Source organism: Hibiscus syriacus, unplaced genomic scaffold (assembly GCF_006381635.1).
Source record: "Hibiscus syriacus cultivar Baekdansim isolate YM2019G1 unplaced genomic scaffold, ASM638163v2 tig00111634_pilon, whole genome shotgun sequence".
NCBI classification, from domain to species: Eukaryota; Viridiplantae; Streptophyta; class Magnoliopsida; order Malvales; family Malvaceae; genus Hibiscus; species Hibiscus syriacus.
Genome location: NW_024063140.1, coordinates 514,349 through 530,810, shown reverse-complemented (window position 1 = coordinate 530,810; position 16,462 = coordinate 514,349). Strand labels below are relative to the sequence as shown.

Sequence of the window (16,462 nt, the reverse complement as noted above, 5' to 3'; positions counted from 1 at the left end):
AATATAGGAACGAACATAATAGGAAAGGGAAAGGCAATGAGAAAACCTTTGTTGTTACTCCGAGTCTAAAGCAAAAAGAAGAAATATTACACCAAATTGAGCCACTGTTTCAACCTGAATCATGTACACACAAGAACATTTGTCTTGATATCTAGCCCACCAATATATAAAACTAGAGATATTAGAACAATGACTTTACTGAAGCTAAAGATAAACTCCCAGATAACATTGAAGCAAAAGCAACATACTTGCACCATTTCACCAACAAAGCTAAAACCACCGGGCCCAATAATAGATCCTGCAAGAAGATATCCAGTAATAACCTGAAATTTCAAAACGCAAGGGTGAAGGGGAAACCAATCACTGTGAATCAAAAACAAGTCTTACAGAGATTTTAATATGAGATTGTGAATGAATCAAAAACCCAAGCCGACCGCCGTCCTTTGCCATCGACGAAGCTCCACCCGACCTTACCTCCCCTGGCGACCAAACCCCCCCCCCAATAAAATCGTGACCGATCGACGATGAATCGACATTTTATACCTAGCGAACCCTAGGATGAAAATCGTGATCCTATACGATTTCGACTGTCAATCTACGGCAAAAATGACGGCGTATGACTAGGGACTACGTCGACGGTAGTGATCTAGCTAGAAAGGGTGACGACAACATATTAAGGTTAGGATTTGAGTTTTTGGGTTGTTTTATAATATAAGAAAAGTTAGTTTTTTTTATAAATATTATAATATTTTTAATAAAATAAATTTCAAAATCACTGGATTGTGACACGTGCTATTTAATGGGAAAATTAACGTCGGTGGCGGTCCGGACACCTAAAATATTAATTGGTTTATCTTCAACTTTTTATATAAAAATGATATATGATTTTGGCCGCTCTATAACACATTTTTTATCCATTCTTATAAGGTCATCTCTAGCCCTCATCTCTATTTTATAGCATCTCTACTCTAGAGATTAAACAATAATTCATCTCCAGCGCTATCTCTATATTTCCATTAACTCTACTTTATTCACAATATTTAACTTTTATAATATTAATTTTGTAAATTTTAAAAAATCAGAAAAAATATAAAAAATCAGAAAAATTACAAAAAAAATTAGTATGATTATTTATCTAATTTCAATGTATTTTTATCTATCTTATAATTTAATCAAAAATAAAAAAAAACAGATTTTTGTAGCATTGCTACAGTAGCATGCTACATGTAGCGTTGCAAACCCAGAGATCTTCAAAGTGGAGATGCATTTAGCGCAGCACTGGAGCTTCTACAGTGCATCTCTATCTTCACTCCAGCGCAGCGTTGGAGATGCTCTAAGGCGTAATATAATTTTAGGTGCCTAAATTATATTTAAAATTAACTTTTTGTGTCTAAAGATTTTTTTTATTAAAAATAAGTACTTAATATTTTTTCGTTACACTTTTAAATATCTACCGTTAAAAAAAATCTTTAAGTGACGGAATTTTAAAAAAAAGTATTTTTAAACATTATTTTATTTAAAAAACAAAAAAAAATATAAATATAACACGTGTTACTTAACATTTTTTTAACGATAGCCACTTAAAAATGTAAAAGGAAAAAACATTAGGCATCTATTTTTAACGAAAAGTTTTTTAGACACCAAAGTTAATTTGAGATATAATTTAGACACCTAAAAATATATTAATCCTTAACTATTAAATCTTCTTTAAAAGAATAAATTTTTTTTTGTGAATAATATATTTGGACATTTGAATAGCATTTGGAATCTGTTTTACTTTTGCAGATAAGAGATTTATACGTATATCTGAGCTTACTTTTGAGTCACAAATTCAAACATGTATTGATAAGGTCACTCGAGTGATATCAAAATTTTATTAAAGGCGGCTATCCTGGTCTGATAAACAACAAAAACGCATGAAAACCAGACAATTTCTAAAACTTTGTGAAATGGTTCATCAACAACATGAAAATCAAACGTAAACACCGGCTGAAAGCAGCAAAAACAACGACCCAAATCCCTGCGAGGATGTCGAGAATCAAGTATTAAGTAACGAACAAAAAGCAACGTAAATTACGAACGAGAAATCCAGACAAAGCGATTAGAAAAAGTTATACCGAGAACAATGATGCCACTCCTCCAGTGATTAGCTCCTTGACAACATATCGATTCCGCTTCGTACAAGTTGCTTCATAGCTGCATGTGTTTGGGAAGATTTTTTCTGTAAGGTTTTCCAAAACCATGGAGCAAAATTGTAGATTTCTCATAAACACAAATCAAGTTAAAACAAGTTCGGAAATCGAAAAGTAACATAGCATTGCTATAGTTTAGGGAAGGGAGGCCTCACAGTTGTAGCTATGAGATGAGGCATTCAATGAATGTGAAGAAATTCAATATTTTCTAAAGCAAAACCAAGCGCAAATAGATTTGAAGGTATCATAAGTACAGTTCAATGACAAGAAATCTCTTGGTTAAAGATGCACCCATGGTACGAAATGAGAAAAATAAAGTGCCTAAAATAGCAAAATCAACTAAAAATGAACAATATATATAACTCGTGCAGAAACTTGATCACTCTCTTCTTAAAATCTGTTTCATGTCTTAGGCCATGAAATTAAGTAGAGATGTGCATTCGGTCGAGTAGAGGAGAAAAAATTCAAGTTGGTAGAGTTTATAAGTATGATTTCATCATTCAAACCTTATTTGAAATTTTTTCAAGTAAAGTTTATGAAATCCGAGTCGAATGTATGAATCAAGTTGAACAAATCACAAAGATGAGCGGTTAAATTTAAAAAAAAAACACAGAAAATTTGTTGTTGAGAGAGATTGAAATTATACAGACATTCTAATGTAGCTTAGTAGTGTCGGAATCATCTTTCGGGTGGGTCCGAAATTGGGATTCGACTTGAATAATTAAAAACATTTAGGTAGATCGGACACCATCTTACATGATCTGTGTTTTACCAGAAATGTGTCGAGTTCGCGAGTCGATTACAGTTAAGGAATGATTAGCACTCTTGAACTGCCCTTTCGGTACCAACTAATTTGTCAGTTGTCTTAATTGCAAAAAATTAAAATGAAAATTTAAAAACCTGATTCGAATTACTCACATTTGATTGGTTGAAATACTCTTAAAATATAAAAATGTTAGAAGGAAAAAAGTGAAAATGAATAAGATAAGGAAAATAAAAAAATAAATAAAATAAAACAAAAGAAATAAAAAAATAAAATAAAGAAAAGAAAAGAAAGAAAAAAAAAGTAGAAGATAAGATAAAGAAAATAAAGACAATAATGACAATATATATATATATATATATATATAATGCAAGATAAAAAAAATAAATAAGTGAATAAGTAAAATGTATATGCATATAAATAAAATGTTAAGAGAAAAAATATATAATAATAATAATAATAATAAAATATATATAATAATTATAATAATAATAATAAAGAAGGAAAAACAACAAAAAAAAACAAAACCTACCCTACTTATCATTAATGCACCAAAAAGGAGGAAAAAAAAGAAAATAATTGGGTAAGAGATAGAGAGGACAAGAGGAAAATAGGGGCATAGGAAATAGTAAAAAGTAAAGTTACGTGAAATAAATATATAATATAATATTTAATAAGTAAAAAAATAAAAAAATGAAAAGTAAAAAATAAAAAAAATAATAGAAATAAAAAACTAATATATATATATATATATGTGTGTGTGTGTGTGTGTATAATAACAATAGTAAGTGACTAGATTAAAAGAAAACAAAATAAAAGGTACAAATTCAAAAGGAAATTGGGGCTCAAATTGAATTTAGGGGGTAAAATGGAAGATTTTTAAAAAATAGAACCACGACTACAATTTACCCTACTTATTTCAGAAACACGCGGGTCGTGTTACCCGTGGGTCGGGTCTCGGGTCGGGTCTCGGGTCGGATCGAGTCGACTATAAAAATCAATTTTTTTTAAACTCTCATTTCTTCTTCATTTCAAGTCGTGCCCCCCATCTCTCTCCTTTTCTCTCCTTTGTTCATCCAAAAGATGAAATGCCACAGTGTTGAGTTAATCGATCGATAGAATCGGCCAAGAGGGGGGTGAATTGGCAATAAAAATTTTGGTGGAAGCTTTTGCAGAAAATTGAAAGTAATTGCATAGCGATTTACAGTGGTTCGACTTTATCAACCAAAGTCTACGTCCACTACCTTAGCTATCCACACTAAGGATTTTCCAACAAATTCACTAATTTGTTCTTTCTTTTGAGACCAGAGAGATAACCTTACAATTCTCTCAAGATTATACCCCAATTCTTGAGAACACTCTTTTCTCAAAGAGAAGATTACAAATTTGCAAATTTATAAGAAAAACCTCACAAGGCAAATATGTTTGCACAATTCTAGAACAAAGAAAGAACATTCAAGAATAAATACAATTGAGCACAATAAGTGTTCTTGAAAGTAAAATGAATATTGAATGAAAAATAGACTTGAAATGCTCAAACTTGAGATTTGATGCTTTCTCTTTGATTCTCTCTTGATTCTAGTTGCATGATGTTTCTTGTTATTGATCAATGACTTCTAAGCTTGTTTAAATACACCTTGAATCACTTCTGAACGTTGGGGATCATTAATGAAGTTATTGGAGCCGTTTAAGTGTGAAAACAATTAATATTTCTGCTTGGAGCGTGGGGGGAATCAGTTCCCCCTCATAGGGAATCGGTTCCCTAAGTGTAAAATTCAAATATTTCGACCGTTGATCAGAGGGGAATCGGTTCCCTCCGAACATACTAGAATTTCTTGGAGCCAAACCATTCAGGGGGAATCGGTACCCCTTGGGGGAGAATCGGTTCCCTCTGGACAAACTGTAATTTTTGGCTTTGAAATGGTTCAAAATATTTTGTAAAATTGTTTTGAAATTATTTTAAGATTAAAACTTAATTTTACACTTGAGTAAGGATTAAAATGACATTTGAAAGATTTGAAGTAATATTTTGATATTTGAATAATTATATCGAATATACTTAGAAAATCTTTTTGGAAAATCTTAAAATTCATTTAACTTTATTTGTTATATCGAAATATCAAAATGTTTTCAACAATCTCCCATTTTTGATATAACAAAACATTTTAGTAATTTTAAGATTTTATTTTGAAATCAAGTTTCAAGTTTGAAATTACTCCCCCTTACTCTAACACTACTCCTCTTTAAAAACGCTTTTAACATTTCTCCCTCTTTTTGTTAAATCAAAAAGACTTTTAAAAGATATTAAACAAGGTTTTGAAATCATTCAGCCAACTGATTATATATAGATAAATAGCTTAAGCTGCTAAGATCACAATCAAGAGAAACGTTAGCCATTAGTTTCATAATTAATATTCATAAACAATGTGACATGACAAAATTGATCATATATATAATTGATGTAAATGATGCAATAATGAATAAATTTAACCAAACCAAATATATAGAAATATAAGTTCAAACATCCATAATTCATCAAATTAGTTCAAATATCCAACAACCAAAGTAAAAATAATCCAAAAACATTCAAAATGTTGAAACAATAAGCTTTAAGTTCAAAGTACTAAAGCATAACACAAAATCAAGCATCCGTAGGAGGATCGGGAGGAGGAAAATGAGCTCGCATAGCGGCCATCTCATGTGAGAGTGCATCAATGCGTTCATTCATAGAAGCGTTGTTTGTGCGCATCTCCCGGAGAATTTCCAATTATTGAGATCTCATTGTGGATAAATGAGATTCTATGGAAGTGAAGCGAGAATCCATGGAAGCATATCGGAAATCGAATGTCTCCATAAAGGATCGAAAGTATGGAGGCATTTGATCCTCTGGTTGTGCTTGTTCCTCTGCTCGTGCTTGTTCCTCGTGTTGTTCTGGTTCATCGTCAGAGTCGTCAACTTCATGTGGTTGCTCACCGGTACGAACCCAAAGACTAGTTTCTTCATTGATCTTCCATCCTGATTTAGTTAAAGAGAATAGATTGATTTGATTTTTGAGGGGAAAGGAAGCATCAAGGCCTACTTTAAGCCCATCATTCTTAAACAGATTACTAAGAATACAACCGTAAACTAAAGAAGAACACAATTTCTTATTGGGAACAAGATTTACGGTTTTGACAAGTTTAGCAAAAATAATCTGTGAAAGGTTAATTTTGTGATTATTTTGGACACAATGAAGCCAAAATAGATCTAAGGCTCGAAGAGTATAGTAACGGCCTCCGGATGGTCAAAACCACCAAGAGATCATAAGGTGAAGAAAACGATCATGAAGGTCTAGAACACTTACACTATCCCTTCGCTTATACTGAGATCCTACCGTAAGTTTTTCATTGTCTAACCCTTCATTATCTAATCCAAATGCTTTGGCAATGGATTCCGAGTCAAGATGAAAGAATCGTCCTAGAAGATAGGATCGGATCTCTATGGTTAAGGTTTTCTCTCAATTTTTATTGCAAACAGCATTAGAGTAGAAGATACGAACAAGTTGATGGTAGACAAACGGTTCAAGCTCAAAGAGTTTGTCAAACTTCTACTCATGAAGAGTAGGAAGATGACGAAAATTTATGTCTAGCGTTGCTTGAAGATATGTGATACGTTCTTCCCGGATTTTGTAGGACTCAAAGTATTGACAAAACCTATAGTAGAGATTTTGTTTACGACCGGGTTCATTGAAACAAGAATTGAGAATGGTCATGTTTGGATCATCGGGATTAGGAATAGGAATTTGTGGGATATGTGGAGGATTTGGAGGTGAGTTTGGAGGTTGGCTAGAACGACTAGAGGAGGCCCTAGAACGTTTATGAGACATGGTTTAAGATAATCGGAATGGAAAGATAACCTGAATTTTTAAAAACATATGTATGCAAAATAATCAATCCCAAAACTCAATTGGGTCCTTAATATTTCAAGGTTCTCTAAACCAATCATAATGGGCAAAGTTTTTGAAAAACTTATTGAAAAATAAAGTTTTGAAAATCAATATATGTATAGTTTTCATAACAACGTAATTCAATCAAAACAAAATAATTTGAAAAACAATTTTTTTTTATATTTCGAAAATTTTAAAGAATTTTGGAAAATTCTTGTGTTTTTGATGAAATTAGTTGTAAAATCTAGTTTCTAATCACTAAACAATCAATGTCCGATCTAAAGTTCAACCTAGAACTAATTAAAACTAGTTCTAAAATCAAAAATTGATGAAATAGAGGTTTTAGAAAAATACCTTGAAGAATTTCAAATTTGAGTGAGATTAGATGAAGTTTGCACGATTTTGTTAATTCTAACAGGTTTAGGAGATGATATTCGAAGAGAATTCCGATTAAAAATGTTGTTTTGAGGCAAAGGGGAGATTTGAGAGATGGAGAGAGTGATAGGCGGCAAAGGAATAAAAAGAAAAGGGTTTGAGCAAATAGGGGTTCTGCCCGTGTTATATCCAGAACCTCTAGGGGGTATCGATTCCCCTACAGGGGGGAATCGGTTCCCCTTCAAGGGGGTATCGATTCCCTCTGCCCTACAATTCAAAAATCTGTATTTTAAACACCCAAAATGCTAAATTAATCTTCTCTATTGGTATTGGCAACTCATATATCAAAAATTAATTATGTTCAATCAATCAAATTAATCCTTAAACTACATTTGAACATAAAGTTATTTTTTCATCAAGAATCATAAACTCCCCCTAACTAATAGCAATGAATGTAATAAGAAATTACTATTATAAGCATTTTTCATTTATTATTTAAAGTGCTAAAATTATTTTAAACACTTAGTGAAGATAGGTCAGTTAAACCTAATTCTCTCCTAAGTGTCCAAAAACGTTCCTTATCTAAAGGTTTTGTAAAGATATCCGCTAATTGATGCAAAGTATCAACAAATTCTAGAACTACATCTTTCTTAGTGACATGGTCTCTAATGAAGTGATGGCTTATTTCAATATGCTTAGTTCTAGAGTGTTGGATGAGATTTTTAGTGAGACAAATAGCACTAGTATTGTCACACTTGATAGGAATGGTACCTACTTCAATTCCATAATAAAAAAGTTGTTGTTTCATCCATAAAACTTGTGCACAACAACTACCAGCTGAAATGTATTCGGCTTCAGTGGTAGATAATGCAACACAATTTTGTTTCTTTGAAAACCAGGAAATCATCATATTTTCAAGGAATTGGCAAGTACCGAAGGTGTTTTTCCTATCTAATTTGCATCCTCCATAATCCACATCAGAAAAGACATGCAAGCTAAAGCTAGAGTCTCTGGGATACCAAAGTCCTAAACTAGGAGTGTTCTTAAGGTATCTAAAGATTCTCTTAACAACTAGTAAATGTGATTCCTTAGGGCATGATTGAAATCTAGCACATAAGCAAACACTAAACATAATATCCGGTCTACTTGCAGTTAGATAAAGTAAAGATCCAATCATTGACCTATATAATTTAATATCTACATATTTACCTCCTTCATCTAAGTCAAGCTTTGTTGAAGAGCTCATTGGAGTGTCATGAGGCTTGCCATTTTCCAGTCCAAATTTCTTGAGCATATATTTGACGTACTTAGATTGAATGATGAAGATGTCATCTTTTCTTTGCTTGATTTGGAGTCCCAAGAAAAATGAGAGCTCCCCCATCATGCTCATTTCGAATTCGCTTTGTATTAGCTTAGAAAATTCTTGGCAAAAAACATGATTAGTAGAACCAAATATTATATCATCAACATAAATTTGAACTACTAATAAATATTTACCTTTATGCTTTAAAAACAATGTAGTGCCAACTTCCATTTTGAAAATCCTTTTTCAATTAAAAATGTTTGACAATCTTTCATACCAAGCTCTAGGAGCTTGTTTTAAACCATAAAGTGTTTTTGTCAATTTAAAAACATGATCCGGAAATTTTGAATCTTCAAAACCTGGAGGTTGTTCCACATACATTTCTTCTTTTATAAAACCATTTAAAAATGCACTTTTAACATCCATTTGATATAATTTAAATTCATTAAAACATGCAAATGCTAATAACATTCTAATTGCTTCCATCCTAGCTACGGGAGCGTATGTTTCATCATAGTCTATGCCCTCTTCTTGAGTATACCCTTGAGCAACAAGTCTAGCATTGTTTCTCACTATATTACCACTCTCATCAAGTTTATTCCTAAATACCCATCTAGTACCTACAGTAGATTTATTACTAGGACTTTCAACTAATGTTCATACTTTACTTCTCTCAAATTGATTTAACTCTTCTTGCATAGCCATATTCCAATGTTCATCATTTAATGCTTCTTTAATATTCTTAGGATCTATGCATGAGATAAATGCAACATAATTACAAATATTTCTAAGAGAAGATCGAGTTGTTACCCCTTTGGATGGATCACCTATAATCTCACCATCCTTGACATAGTTGTACTCTCTTGGATAAGATACTTCCCTTTCTTCAATGGTTGGATTCTCGAGAGGATCATGAGTTTCCTCATCTTTCGTTTCTTCCTTTGATGATGATTCTCCAATGTCACGTCTAACGTCATTTGCTTGTACAATACCTACATCATCATTAACACAAGAATCCTTCCTCGGAAGGAGATTATCATCGAAAACAACATGTATAGACTCTTCTACAACTAAAATTCTTTTATTAAATACTCGATAAGCTTTAGAATTTAAGGAATAACCTAGAAAAATCCCTTCATCACTTTTAGCATCAAATTTGCCAATGTTTTCTTTACCGTTGTTTAAAACAAAACATTTACATCCAAAAGGATGAAAATAGCTAATGTTAGGCTTTTTATTTTTGAAAATTTCATATGGAGTTTTCTTTAAAATTGGCTTAATCATTACTCGATTTACAACATAACAAGCGGTATTTATGGCTTCCGGCCAAAAATATTTTGGCAAATTATTTTCACAAAGCATGGTTCTAGCCATTTCTTCTAAAGTTCGATTTTTCCTCTTAACAACTCCATTTTGTTGAGGGGTTCTAGGTGCTGAAAAATTATGGATAATACCATTAGAATTACAAAACTCATTAAATCCAAGATTTTCAAATTCAGTGCAATGATCACTTCTAACACTAGTGATAGAGTAACATTTTTCGTTTTGGATTACTTTTGAAAATGTGATGAAATTTTCTAATGCTTCATCTTTAGTACTTAAGAATAGAACCCAAGTATATCTAGAATCACTTTCATCTTTTGTGGAATTGAGAGCAACTCTAATATTTTTCTTCTTCTCCTTATCCTTTGGTGTCTCGTCAATCTTATCGAGGTCCACTTTATCTTCAAGCATCATTTCATGAGTGAGAAGGAAACCGATTAGTTCTTCAAGAGTTAAGGACGTTAGGTCCTTAGACTCGATGATTGCCGTCTTCTTTGATTGCTACGATTTTAGAAGGGAGTAGACTAACTTCCTCACAAGCTTTTCATTTAAAATTATCTCTCCATATGATTTGAGACCATTGACAATCGTTGAAAATCTATTCGTCATAGCTTTTATATCTTCATTTGGTTTTATCCTAAAATTTTCATAGCTATGCGTTAGAATACTAATTTTAGATTTTTTTACCTCATCGGTACCTTCATGAGTGACTTGAAGTTTATCCCATATTTATTTGGCGGTTGTACAAGATGAAACTCTTCCGTATTCATCTGGTCAAAGAGCACAAAATATGATATGAATGACTTTGGAGTTGAGCTAGAACATTATTGTCTCTCCTTCACTCCACAATCTTGGATGAGTGAGAGGCTTGATGTATCATTCTTCTATGGCATTCCATGCTCCCATGTCACTTACTTGAATGAAGTACATCATCCTATTTTTCCAATAGGCATAGATAGCCCCATTGAAGAAATGAGGCTTGTTGACGGGAATCGAATCGAGACCGGAGTCGAAGTTTGAAATAGAGGCCATTGATAACTTTGATTATCGATGTAACTCTTCCTGAATCGACTCAAGAGGCGATTAAACCTTCAAATGAGTTAGGCTCTGATACCAATTTTTGAGTTAATCGATCGATGGAATCGACCAAGAGGGGGTGAATTGGCAATAAAAATTTTGGTGGAAGTTTTTTGCAGAAAATTGAAAGTAATTTCACAGCGATTTACAGTGGTTCAACTTTGTCAACCAAAGTCTACGTCCACTACCTTAGCTATCTAGGCTAAGGATTTTCCAACAAATTCACTAATTTGTTCTTTCTTTTGAGGCCAAAGAGATAACCTTACAATTCCCTCAAAAATATACCCCAATTCTTGAGAACACTCTTTTCTCAAAGAGAAGATTACAAATTTGCAAACTTATAAGAAAAACCTCACAAGGCAAATATGTTTGCACAATTCTAGAACAAAGAAAGAACACTCAAGAATAAATACAATTGAGCACAATAAGTGTTCTTGAAAGTAAAATGAATATTGAATGAAAAATAGACTTGAAATGCTCAAACTTGAGGTTTGATGCTTTCTCTTTGATTCTCTCTTGATTCTAGTTGCTTGATGTTTCTTGTTATTGATCAATGGCTTCTAAGCTTGTTTAAATACACCTTGAATCACTTCTGAACGTTGGGGATCATTAATGAAGTTATTGGAGCCATTTAAGTGTGAAAACAATTAATATTTCTACTTGGAGCGTGGGGGGAATCGGTTCACCCTCATAAGGAATCGGTTCCCTAAGTGTAAAATTCAAATATATCGACCGTTTATCAGGGGGGAATCGGTACCCCTTGAGGGGGAATCGGTTCCCTCCGAGCATACTGGAATTTCTCGGAGTCAAACCATTCAGGGGGAATCGGTACCCCCTTGGGGGGGAATCGGTTCCCTCTGGACAAACTATAATTTTTTGACTTTGAAATAGTTCGAAATATTTTTTAAAATCGTTTTGAAATTATTTTAAGATTAAAACTTAATTTTACACTTGAGTAAGGATTAAAATGATATTTGAAAGATTTGAAGTAATATTTTGATATTTGAATAATTATATCGAATATACTTAGAAAATCTTTTTGGAAAATCTTAAAATTCATTTAACTTAATTTGTTATATCGAAATATCAAAATGTTTTCAGCACACAGTGATTCATAGAATCCGGTGACCCCACCACCTTGACGGCCGCCGTTGATTGACTGGCGGCAAAATAAAAAAAAAATTACCATTCAAAAGCCCTTTTTACCCCGTCACGAAAATCACCATAGTTTTCTAAGATTCGCCTCAGGGAGCTGTAGATCTAGAAAAGAAGATTCAAACACCTCCTCCTCCAGTCATCGGCGGGTTGTTTTTTCAAACCGAAAACAAAGAAGAGCAATATGCATGCAAGAATCGCATGAGGTAAAAAAAGTGTACCTTTTATTTCTTTCGAATCGATATAATAGATGCTTCGATTTCACTATTTTTCTCGCAATTTTTTGTATGTACTTCGTGAGTAATCTAGTGCGTAACTCTTTATGGATTTTTTGTGTACTGTTGATCCCCCTTGGTTCGATGATGGTGGGTATTTATACCCACCACTGACGCTCGTTATCTCCGATTAGCACGGTAACAAACTCATCGTTGGCCAGGGGTTTCGGGATGGGTCAGTCCCGATTCCCTTGGCCGGAAATCTCGACCGTTTGTGATGTCCCTTGACTGGCTCTCGATCTCCCTATTTCCCTCCTATGCGGCGTCTGACCGAAACAATGGGAACCCTAGTTTCCCTTTTAGGCCTGATTGGGTCTGCTGGGTCAGACTACCCGGTTGGGCCCCTGGACTTGGACTGAATTCTTGGACCCTGAACAGAAAATAAAAAAATAAATAAATAAGAAATAATAATAATAAATAATATATTATATATAAAATATTTTTAAAAAATATATAAAATATTTTTAAAAAATATGTAAAATATTTTAAAAAATATTTTAAAAAACTATATATTATATATTTAAAAAAATGTTTTCAAAATTATATATTATATAGTTTTAAAAAATGTTTTAAAACTATATATTATAAATTTTCAAAAATATTTTTTTAAACTATATATTATATAGTTTTCAAAAATGTTTTAAAACTATATATTATATAAATGTTTTAAAAATGATTTCAAAACTATATATTATATATATTTTCAAAATATTTTCAAAAACTATATTATATATATATATATATTTAAATGTTTTCAAAAATCATATATTATATATATTTCCAAAAAGCTTTCCAAAAATTATATATATATATATATATATTTAAAAACCGTTTTCAAAACTATATATACCATATGTATTTCAAAAATATTTGCAAACTATATATATATAAATAAAATCAGACGAAAATGGGTATCTACAAGTAGCATGGGATTGAAATTGAATTTTACTTTCTACTAGAGTTAAGAAATAAAACCTCTAATACAAAACACGAGAATCGAGTCAGAAAAAAGACGGATACTCATTGAAACAAATAACTTTTTGGAACTTCAAATTCGCACTGAACCAAATTGGGTAATAAAAGAAATTCTTTCCACAACCTATAGATCAAGGTACATTTTAGATCGACAGCCAAGTTCGAATTATGCTAATTTTTCCCAATTGTATAACCAATCAACAACAATAAATTTCACAATTGCCTACAAAAACGAATCGAATAAGAACAGCACTTAAAAAAAATAGAAAATTTAGGGGAAGAGATATTTACATGAAGAAGGAAGCGGTGACAACAAGACCAATGGAGAGCAGTACGACGGCTAGGGTTGGGTACCATTCAATTGGCACTGGACTACTCAATGCTTTTGCAGCAGAAGCCTGAAACAAAATCATTCAATCAAATTCATAGAAACGTAATATAAAATAAACCCTACAAATGCTCTGAACTCAATTGAGATTGATTTGCCATCGATCTTTGCCTCTTCGCTTCGGACTATGAAACGTTGATCCAAGAGAAATTATTTAGTTTTATACGAGACTGAAAAAACCACTGTATTCGCCAATATAATGTCACGTGGGATTCGCTACAGCATGGCGTATGATAATATTTGTGTTCTCCGGCCTGGGCCATTTTTGGGATTTTCTGAGGCTTAGGCCCAGAGAAGGTTTAGTCTGGGGGGCTTTCTCAACCTTTCAGACATCAAAGCATAAGATTGTAGGATCTAAATTTTAGACCTTCTAAAACTTATATAATATAAATTAGGGTAAAGTACAGAAATGGTTCCTCCACTATATGGTACTACTTTATTAAGTCCTTCGATTATTAAAAGATACAAAATGATCATCTGATTATAGAATATTACTTTATTAAGTTCATCGGTTATTAAAAGTTACAAAATGGTCACTCGACTATTCATTATGTGTTAGACTCGTCTTTTTTAGTTCAAAAATTGATAATTGTTTAAGTTAGATGTTAACATGATGACTGGAATATGATTGTCGTTTAAGATTCTAGGATCAGATTTTATCATATCACAGTCAGGAAGTTAACATTTAGCTTGGAATATCATCATTTTTTTAATGGAAATGCACAAGTTTGGAACATAACGAATAGTCAGGTGACTATTTTGTAACTTTTAATAGTCGGGTGACTATTTTGTAACTTTTAATAGTCGGATGACCATTTGTGTGCTTAACCCTATAAATTATTAACATATAAATTTATATAAACATAAAGTATTTTATATGTTCTTATAACATGATAAAATATACGGAAACAATGAAGTTACTTTGATCTAGTTGGTACCCTTAGCTTTCTTCTGCTTGGCTACTTCTCATGATTCCCATATATCATTTCCGAAAAGTTTTTTTTTTTGGGAAAAAAAAACCAAAGCTGATTGATGTAACGTGGACTTAACAATTTCTTCATGCAATAATGTGTGACTAAAATTTCAAATCTGATTCTTCTAAACTTTTGTTTATTTTCTTACTTTTTGACCGACCATAAGATTAATTTTAGAGTAATTATATTAGAGGCCATTTTTTTTATTTTTTTATTTAATTTTGAAAAATATGTTTTAATTATTTATCGTAATAAAACAATCACTTGAATATTTTAGAGTCTAAACAATTTAAACAATAAAAGGATATCGTTTTTTTTATCACTGTCTAATAATTTTGCTGACCGCATTTTACAACATAATGCTAATATAAACACATTTTAAATTCATATTTTAGAAAAAAATTAATATATTTTTTTAATAACATGGGTAAGTACAAGACATTATATGTTCAAAGATAACTATTATCTTTTTGACATTGAATACTCTCACTCCTGATATCTATGGTGCTCGAGCTTATATCCTTAAAAAATAACAACAATTCTTTTATTACGCAGATCACTTAGTTCGTTGAAAAAAAAGATTGTGCAAAAACAATAGGCATACACACATGACTCACATTTTCAACATTACATCTGTCTTCACTGTAGAATTTGATTATATTTCTTCCTGTCCCATCCATGGCAACTTGCAATCACATTGAAGAATCTTTTGAAATTGATTTCTTTTAATTTTTGCGCGCACACACACATATGCTTAAGCTATATGTCAAGAATCAAGGGCGCCTCCCACAATGGGAATATGATGCTTTACTTCTAGCATTTGTTATTATTTATTTGTCACGTAATATGTGGTAAAATATTATATAATTTTTTTTCTTGGGAAAAGAATAGTATTGGGAATAAGCTTTTAGGACAGTCCTTGTAATGAGAATATTTGTTGGGTCATATCCTAACAATATATATATATATATATATATATATATATATATATATTCCTTCGAATCAGATTAGATTTGTTTGTTTTGTATGAGGCCAAAAATGACAGCATTGTCAGATTGCATCTTCTATCGCACACAAACATTTGCATATAAAATATATACATGCTATCAGAAAAAGCAGATATTCCCTGCTGGATTCAAGGTTGATGAGTGATACAGTGAAAATTATTCTCATATAGATAGATAGATAGATAATAAGAGCCAATGACTCTGATAGTTCACCTTAAGTGATTTAGAAGAAGAAAGAATAAAAAAAGTCCTCACTTTGTTCACCTACGATTTAAAAGAGTATCTTTTTATTGAAAATTTGGAGGAAATGCCTCAACAATGATGGGGTTGTGAGGAAACAATGACTTGGCAATGGTGAAAAAAAAAATGCAAGTACAATGACAGTGTACAACTACGAATGATAATCTCATGTGAATTTTTCTGCTGTGAGATTACAGTTAGACCACATCCATGTGTGTATATATATACATGTTAACTTCGATCAATAAAAAGAATTTTAGTTATCATCTAATATTGTTAATCATTAAGATTATTTGGTTCGTACTTGTATATATATATATACATGGTACAACTAAGAATGATGATCTTAAGTGAATTTTTCCATTGTGAAAATTACAGTTAGACCACGTACATAAATGTATATATATATATATAGATTGATAAATACATATGCATGTTAGCTTCAATCAATAGAAAGACTTTTAGTTATCATCCTATACTGCTGAGGACG

At 31.9% G+C, this 16,462-nt stretch overlaps 1 protein-coding gene across 1 annotated transcript; it reads right to left on the bottom strand.

The window, feature by feature from the left end:
• Positions 1-1,972: 1,972 nt before the first annotated feature.
• LOC120166294 (transmembrane protein 258-like) lies at positions 1,973-15,405 on the bottom strand. Its single transcript, XM_039175586.1, has 4 exons — positions 15,343-15,405; positions 13,655-13,761; positions 2,118-2,196; positions 1,973-2,020 (listed from the first exon to the last, which is right to left on the bottom strand). The coding sequence occupies exons 1-4, from the start codon at positions 15,403-15,405 to the stop codon at positions 1,973-1,975; spliced, it is 297 nt and encodes a 98-aa protein (XP_039031517.1).
• Between the last annotated feature and the right edge of the window lie 1,057 nt (positions 15,406-16,462).